The sequence below is a fragment of the Amblyomma americanum genome, chromosome 8 (assembly GCF_052857255.1).
Source record: "Amblyomma americanum isolate KBUSLIRL-KWMA chromosome 8, ASM5285725v1, whole genome shotgun sequence".
Classification (NCBI taxonomy): domain Eukaryota; kingdom Metazoa; phylum Arthropoda; class Arachnida; order Ixodida; family Ixodidae; genus Amblyomma; species Amblyomma americanum.
Window position 1 is genome coordinate 123,364,487 of NC_135504.1, and position 8,086 is coordinate 123,372,572.

At 42.8% G+C, this 8,086-nt stretch overlaps 1 protein-coding gene across 1 annotated transcript; it reads left to right on the forward strand.

Annotated features, from left to right (window-relative positions):
- The first annotated feature begins 2,175 nt into the window (after window positions 1–2,175).
- Window positions 2,176–7,311, forward strand: LOC144100663 (uncharacterized). The gene is made up of 3 exons (XM_077633534.1): window positions 2,176–2,368; window positions 3,661–3,786; window positions 7,068–7,311. The coding sequence occupies exons 1-3, from the start codon at window positions 2,267–2,269 to the stop codon at window positions 7,278–7,280; spliced, it is 441 nt and encodes a 146-aa protein (XP_077489660.1). The 5' UTR covers window positions 2,176–2,266; the 3' UTR covers window positions 7,281–7,311.
- The last annotated feature ends 775 nt before the right edge of the window (window positions 7,312–8,086 follow it).

The following is an 8,086-nucleotide window of genomic DNA, read 5'->3' on the forward strand; positions in this document are numbered from 1 at the left end:
GAAACGAAATTGTGTAGGGCGAGTTTCAGTTCAATTTTTAAATATTACTTTGATGTTCTTACATACGTCTTTTTATTATTATACTATGCTCTGCGGCGGCGTACTTCAGAACGCCACTCAAGCGCGGCAATTCGCTAATAAACAAAATGTAGACTTAAGTGCGTTTATCAGTATATTAAGACTCCATATTTTTGCAGATATATGTGGCCAGCTCATGGAGAGCCGCCTTTTAGCCTTTGTACAGAGTACATGATCTGTATGTGCCTCGTGTCTTTGTGTTCTGATTTCGATGACTTGCAGTCGGCTTCAGTTCGTCCCAGACTTGCTTGTTGTTTATGGCCACTATCCATTCGGGGACAACACGCTCGACAACTGCGCCGTCATGCCTCCCACCCGGTTATCGACGGTCCCCTTACCACCCAAGTTCCGAGGGAGCTACCTCTACGACATTGTGAGTTGGTGTGCCGATTCAAAGGCAAGCCTTATCTATACCTTCAACTTGGAAGGTAATTATGCACCATAGATAAACCTTTTCTGCCTTTATTTAGAATTAAAGTTCGGCTCGCATTTATTTCGCCATATCGGTTGACTGACAATTTTGGCTGCAGCAGGTTTCGAAGAACATAGATGACATTAGGAAGCCGTCTTCTTTGAACGCGTAATTGTATATCCTCAACGGTATTGTGCACCAACTTCTCATTTCGTCTCCCGGCTCGTATAAAAGATTTTTACACGGCCGATATGGGTTTTGAACGACCCACAATGCAATTTAAATTCTACGTAGAACTAGGAGCCAAGGCGTCGTTTGGCCGCATGTTTAGTGCAAAAATCTCGTCCACATAACAATATACCTCTTCTGTCATTCATTGAGAAAAACGTTTTTCTGCGAATGCAGTGCTCATGCATTACTCAAGCCATTTTATTAGAGGTTCTGGTGTCTTGTCATCAGAAAACCTGCACGAGCTAGAAATACGCCAAGCAAAATTCATTTAGCGGTGTCATACTCAAAGTTCATGGTCATATTTCTTGAAGGCCAATCATTCATCTCTTGGTACAGAATGCATGCGGAGTAAATATGACAAGTGTGCTGAACACTAAGTTTAGCAATGATGAGTGAAAAAAGTTGGGCGAGTTGGAACATATTCATTTTTCACAACAGCGCAGGAAACGGAAAAAAGGGGGGGAATAGACAATACAAGCACTTAGCAAGTCTCGGTGGTTTTTGCGCGACTGCCACATAGAGAAGCCTTGGGATGTGACGATGGCGACTACAAGTACTGTTTCGACTCAGGGAGTTGTGCGCATGTACTGAGGGCGCACTTAAGGTAGGAAACTCTCATATCGCAAGAACAAAAATAAAAAAGGTTCAAAGTTCAAGCAACAAAAAAATGAACAATTTTTGAAAGAGTGCGAAGTGGTCTCTTCGCAGTTACAAAGGGCGTAGCGAAGACTTTTGGAAAGCCAAACAGTTTTTTTTTTTAAATCGCTTTGGAGGTATAGCGGCAGTGTTTGGGGTGCAAAAAGCACTGGCAGCAGATGTCACAATGAAAATAAATCATGTAATGCAGTAAGCTAGTAAACTAAATTTTGTTACTTGCCGTTCACCTATGAGTTAGGCAGCTGGTTGCAATTGCATATTTGTGGTGGCAAAGGCTATGCGTCCAGTGGACTTTTGCGCACCGCCCGCGGGCTCGTCTCGTCGTTGCTTGCTCCTCCACTTCCAAATTTCGAGCGGAACAAAGAAGACACCGTGACACATGCTTTACCTTGTGACAGTTCAGGGCGTGTAACAGCGAGCATACTATATCTCCGTGATCCCGAAAAGGTCCAAGAAAGTGTCAAAGTTTTATTGCGCCACTGCTCCGAACGCATTCTCTTTTCAGAATTGTGAAAAGTGGCATGGGTACTTCTGATGACTCCCTATAAATCTCTATTCACAACCGGGTGATCAACTGCACATAGTTAAAAACTAGTGTATCATTCAGTGCACCAGCTAGCTATTCAGTATAATTTGCCTTTTTCTGCGGTCCATCTGCACTGGTATTTCATGGTCACAAAAGCCATGATCTCAGCTCAACAAACGTATTTTTAGAAGTTACTCGTGAGCTTTTCTGTAAAGCATGGTATGTATGCAACTTAAGTAAAGACATAAAGGTATCCCGAGGAAAAATCATATTGACTCTCTATCAACCAGTCGGTCGGCCCGCATGGCGTGCGTGATTTGGAGAGGCGGCAGGTGCCAACCCACGCCCTGCTCTCGGTCACAATGAAGGGCCGGTGGACAAGAGCCAGTCAGGGACAACCGCTGGAATTCTTCGCTCAGTGTGAACGGAACCATATGACCCCGTCATTCGGCAGCTACACTGAGGTGAGTAAGCAAAGCCTCTCGACCTGTAGCTCAAGCCTCCCGAGTTGGTATCCTGCCGGTAAGTAAGCGATGCTGCCGGTTATTATCTCTTCCAAGGTGCCATCATGCATGGGGGTCTTTTTGTATTGGTGTAATGTGTGAAACACTTGCTGCTAATGAGGATCGCCACCCGTACGCCATCTTCATACTGACATCCTAAGGAATCGCACTTCACATATGAACTGCGTGTCCCTGGCGATCTGTGTAGAAACCGGATACTATGACTATAACGATGAACACAAGTTTGCTGAGCTGAGTAAACAAAATAATTAAGGACCCTCTCCTATACAAAAAAAAAAAACGTTAGATACCAGTGCGGCGACCCGCATTGGGAGAATGCGAAAGCACTGACGCCTCTTCCACACTCGTCACCCCTCTTCGCTTCACTCGTCGTCTTTCTTCAGATTTAATCTTATTACACCCCATTCACTTCAACCATACACTTTGGTTTTTCAAATTCTGCGCATTGCTGCTTCTTCGCCCCCCCCCCCTTATCACCGTTCAGCTTATTTGACCGTCGAACGACTTTTGCTTGTAATTAACTATGTAATTATTCTATGTTAATCAATCTTTTTTTCGGTATATATCAGTCATCAAACACATTGCAACCCATTCCAAACTTTATTTCCACTCCTTTGCCTTTTTTCCCATTATTTTTTCGCTCACGGTTGCTTTACCGTCCACTCACTATATCGACGTCCGCGCTATTTGGACGGTTCTTAGACATTTTTGGCTCTAAATAATTAACTAATCATCCTATCAACAAAACCTTTTTTGCGCATCGTCACACGACCTCGGTGATATAGCCAAGTCATGCTTTCGCATTAATAATGGTGCTGCCTCAACAGTTGGACCCAGCAGTGTGTTAGGACTGAGGTGAGAATTAGCAGCTTTCGTAGGCCGTGATACGTCGACGGAGTCGTGCAAATTCGCGAAGAAGCAATTGCTGAGGCGGTAAATATTCTTAGGTTGCTATCTGTATTGGCTTTACATTTCCGTGCTCAAAAGCCTCAGTGTAATGCGACGGCTGTTTTTTACCACGAAAGAAGAAATGGAAGGTACAGATTTGAGTCAACAGCTCCAGTCTATATTTGCATAGCACTAGCTGTGTTTGTCAGCACATTCTTTGGCGTGAGGTTCGTCCAGAAATTCGTAACAAATATTCTGAAAAAAAATGGCTCCGTGCCTATGTAGACTTCGCAAAGATTCCACGATTACTACTGATAGTTCGGTTTTTAATGTTTTTCTTTCAGGTGTGCAGGGCTACAGATTTCGCGTCCAACCTAAGGTTCCAATCTCGTCACCAGGCCATGCTTACGTACGAAACCACGAACCGGACATTGTTTGCGTATGACAATGAAGTTGGACTAGCCGCAAAAGTACGTGTTACGATCGTATCTTCCTAATTTCGTGTGTACACATTCTCGTTATACACCTCATTTATACAATACCTGCACGCAATGGGACAATGGCATTACTTGGAAAATTGCCGGAGGCTTTAATGAAGCTTCTACAGAGTGGCAGTGGCGTTAGAAATATGCTATGACTGCCGAAGCTTCAACGCAAATTTATTCATAAGTGACTCCCTCATAGAATAAATAAATTATAACCAATAATTTATATAGGTACAACTTGCTACATTCTCCTCGGGTAGACCTGTGTAGCGGACTGTTCAAACGCCCTGTGAGTGCTGCAGGAACGGGGAATGCACAAGTGCGCAAGTGTGATGGGATGAGTGCTTTGCGAAACTGTTTTCTTAGCAGGAAACGCTAACTCCAACAGTATGATCTTTTTCTCAATTTCGCCTTCTTTCACGGTCCTTTCTCATGCACAACCATCTCGGACAAATATTTTGCATATTAAAAATTGTAAGGTAGCGTTAAAAAATATTGAAGGTAAGGGTCTATTCTTCAGATGTGTAGCAATATCTTTCTTTTCACGTGTTTCGATTGATCATATCGAGAAGTAAGGACTGCCATAGAAAACCAATGGAGAACGCTTTTAGGTTAAGAAAAACGCTAATACCAAAAAATAGAAGATTGCCGTCGGGTGGTCTGCGGAGATATAGATTTTTGTTTCCTAATCTTACAATACATATGAAAAATTGCTGTCATAAACTGTTTCCCCCTCCAAATGCTTTTGTCGAAAATTGCTAGGAATGAAACCATTTCTGAGGCACCATCAATCTTCGCCGAGCATCCCTCTTGCCAGGCAAAGATGAGAACAGAATATAGAAGAAGTTCTGCGTTATTAAAATGCATATTTACTATTTATTCGTGTCCAACAGAGACCTCCACGGTAACTGCTTCCAGCATTTTCATAGACATAGTATTCAATGGCCAAGAAATATGTCGATATCACTACGTAGATAGGTTATATGACGGAGATGAAGGAATTCCGTGCTCCCATTTTTCTTAATGCGGCATAAGCCTCAAGAATGTACGGAAATATTACCAAGTGCGGTTCATCATCATCATCATCATATTTTATTTACCCTTAAGGGCCCCAGGGGGCATTACATAAGGGGGGGGGGAACAGTAATCATGTCACAAAGAACAAAATTGGAACATAAACTTAACACATGTAGATACAACTGTGAACACTTTAAAAGAAAAAGAAGCCAGTAAGTGAGTAAACAAAAGAAAAAGAAAGAAAAAGGGCCTTTAACAGGAATTATTTGGGGAATAAATCAATTAACATCTGTTTAAATTTTAGGGAATTAACTTCATTCACAACACTGTCTGGAAGGACATTCCACTCGGCTCTGGCAGCTGGCAAGAAAGAGGAATTGAACGCATTGGTTGAACCATGAATGCGTTGAATATTACGGATATTATACAAACGTCGCGATGATCTTAAAGGGGGCATAATTAGGCTCTCACGCAGTTCGGGAAAATTGTAATAAAATTTATGAAGTAGACAGAGTCTTTCTATCTTACGACGGGATGCCAAGGAAGGTAAACCAACCGAGGATTTGATATTAGTAACACACGACCGAGAATCATAATTTGATATTATAAACCGAGGGGCTCGATTTTGAATGGCCTCTAACATATGTGTTAAATACTTTTGATGGGGATTTCAAATGCATATTCAAGTTTAGTGCGGATGAAAGTTTCGTATGCGATTAGTCTAACCTTGGGGGGAGAAAATGTGAGCGATCGTCTGATGAATCTTAGTGATTTAGAAACGCTAGCAGCAAGGGACGTTATGTGCTTCGACCAGTTAAGATCACTTGTTATTTCTATGCCGAGGTATCTGTAGGATTCAACTTCAGATAGCGCGGTCCTGTTTAGTGTGTAAGAAAAGTGCAGGTTAGACCATTTACGGGACACGTGCATAAACTTGCATTTAGTTTCGTTCAGTTTCGTGAGCCAGGTCGAGCACAAACTTTGTATCAAGTTCAGGTCGTCCTGCAGCAATGACTGGTCGTACGTAGTGCTAACACGGCGGTAAAGAACGTAATCATCTGCGAACAAACGGATGGATGATGAAATGCCGACAGGAAGGTCATTGATAAAGACAAGAAACAGGAGCGGCCCAAGAACTGAGACCTGAGGCACTCCAGAGGTGACTTTAGTGACGGTAGAAGGATGGTTGTTGATGACGGTGTATTGGGAACAATTAGTTAGGAAACTGCAAATCCATGATAATATCAGCGGGTGCAGTGAAAGGGAGGAACGTTCAGCCAAGAGGCGCTGGTGAGGAACTCGTTCGAAAGCTTTCGAAAAATCGAAGCAAGCCTAAGAGCAGCCGAACTTGAGTTATGGTGAAGTTTAAAGGCCTTGAAGCGTAGCTCGACCACTCTGCCCGCGCTATAGCACGCAGCGTCATCTTCTCCATTGGAAATGTGTGTTGGTGCATCTACTTTTTGTGTTGTACAACGCAGGCATAAGCTTTTCAAATGGATATGGCTTGGTATTGCTCCTGTTGGCTCACAACGCGATTCTATGAGACTTGGTACTGCAACTTCTTATATTTTTGGAGCAGACGTTTTGTACAGCGCTCCATGTTATTCCTCATTTCATAAATTATAGATTCTCGGCCTCGGTAAGAATCTAACCGAGATTATATTAAGTACTTTTGTCTTGATCTCTATTGAAAGCCCTGTGAAATGGCCTGTTGGCCCGTTTCAATCTTGAGGCCAAGCATATATCTACTTATGTCGTTCTTAATGAAACTTTATAGTTTATGGTTTATGAGGGTTTGACGTCCCACAGCAACTCAGGCTATGAGGGACGCCATAGTTGAGAGCTCTGGAAATTTCGACCACCTGGTGTTCTTTAACGTGCACTGGCATAGCAGAGTACATGGGCCTCTACAGTTTCGCCTTCTTCGAAATTAGACCACCGCGGCCGGAATCAAAACCCGCCTCATTCAGGTCCCAGCCGAGCACCATAACCACTGATCCACCGCGGCGGCTCTTAATGAAAACTGAAAAGTTTTAATTAGAATGCGAATACCACTATACATAAAGCCGCTTGGCTATTCCGATACGCGGCATATTACGCATAACTAGGAGTTAAAATTTCGCAAATTTTGTATCTATGTTTTTTTCAATATTCGCAAAGTAATGCGTCGTGCTAATTGCTGAAGTCTTCGAAATACAAGTTATGAAAAGCCACGTGTGTTTTTTATTTTGCATATGATTTACACCCAGCTGTGCACGGTGAAGAACGAGGCACTGGACGCCACATTCGGCATCGCAGCCTACGACGTCGACTACGACGACTACGCCAACGAGTGCGGGGTGGTAAACAAGTATGGAAAGCACAGCCGCCTGAAGGCGCTCAGGAAAATAACGGACTACTACAGAAACCTACCTAACCAGCTTTTCGACCAGGAGCTGTGCATGAGAGTCGTGTCCTCCTGACGCCTGGTTGCTGGCCATTTCTGGGCGCAACCGGAGAAACATTACCCAACATTTCTGCGTGCACCAGATATGAAGAAGTAACCATGCAACAGGTTCCTTCCGCCTCAGCTGATAGCAAAATATCGACCAGTTCATAATGCTTTATATTTTATTAACGAATAAAACGATACGCCAACTTTCTCACCTCTGCAGCCAACATACGAACGGTAAACGTAAAAGCGTTTTTCCGGCATTTGTTCGCAGGTATTTTTGGTCTGTGTGCGCCTATTTTTGTTATTAAAGTTGACTTCGCTCCCTATGTAATATGAAAATTCTAAACACTCTTTTCATGGAAATAAACTTAAAAGAAAAATATTTATTTAGAAATGGTCAAGGGTATCCACAACACGCTTTTTATTAGACCCGAGAGAAGATCTGAATATTGCCATTTTCCCCCGATGAAAATATTTGGGCATATGCACTCAGTAATGCCGAAATGATGTCTTTACAGTAGTAAGTGGTGTATTAATAATAATAATAGAAGGAAAATATTTTTACTAGCCCCGGCATCTGCCATCGTTGCCGAAGCATGATGCTACGTTAGCTAGGTCAGCTATGGCGTGCTCAGTCTAGAAACAGCCGTCCATATGCTGCATCATACTCGCTTCGTAAATGTGTTGCAAGCGATCTTGGGAATCGGACCCTGAAAACATTTTGCATTAGCTCTTTGACTGAACTATTCTTAAAGGGTTAGCTTTAAAGAGATAAAATAATGAGTTACGAACGAATAGACCTCGATGTTTTGCAGTGCACTTTGCGTGTTCGAA

Coding starts and splice junctions, on each gene's coding strand:
- LOC144100663 (XM_077633534.1), top strand. CDS start 2,267: ATGAAGGGCCGGTGGACAAGAGCCAGTCAGGGACAACCGCTGGAATTC. Junction 2,369..3,660: donor CATTCGGCAGCTACACTGAG/GTGAGTAAGCAA, acceptor TTTTTCTTTCAG/GTGTGCAGGGCTACAGATTT. Junction 3,787..7,067: donor AAGTTGGACTAGCCGCAAAA/GTACGTGTTACG, acceptor ATTTACACCCAG/CTGTGCACGGTGAAGAACGA.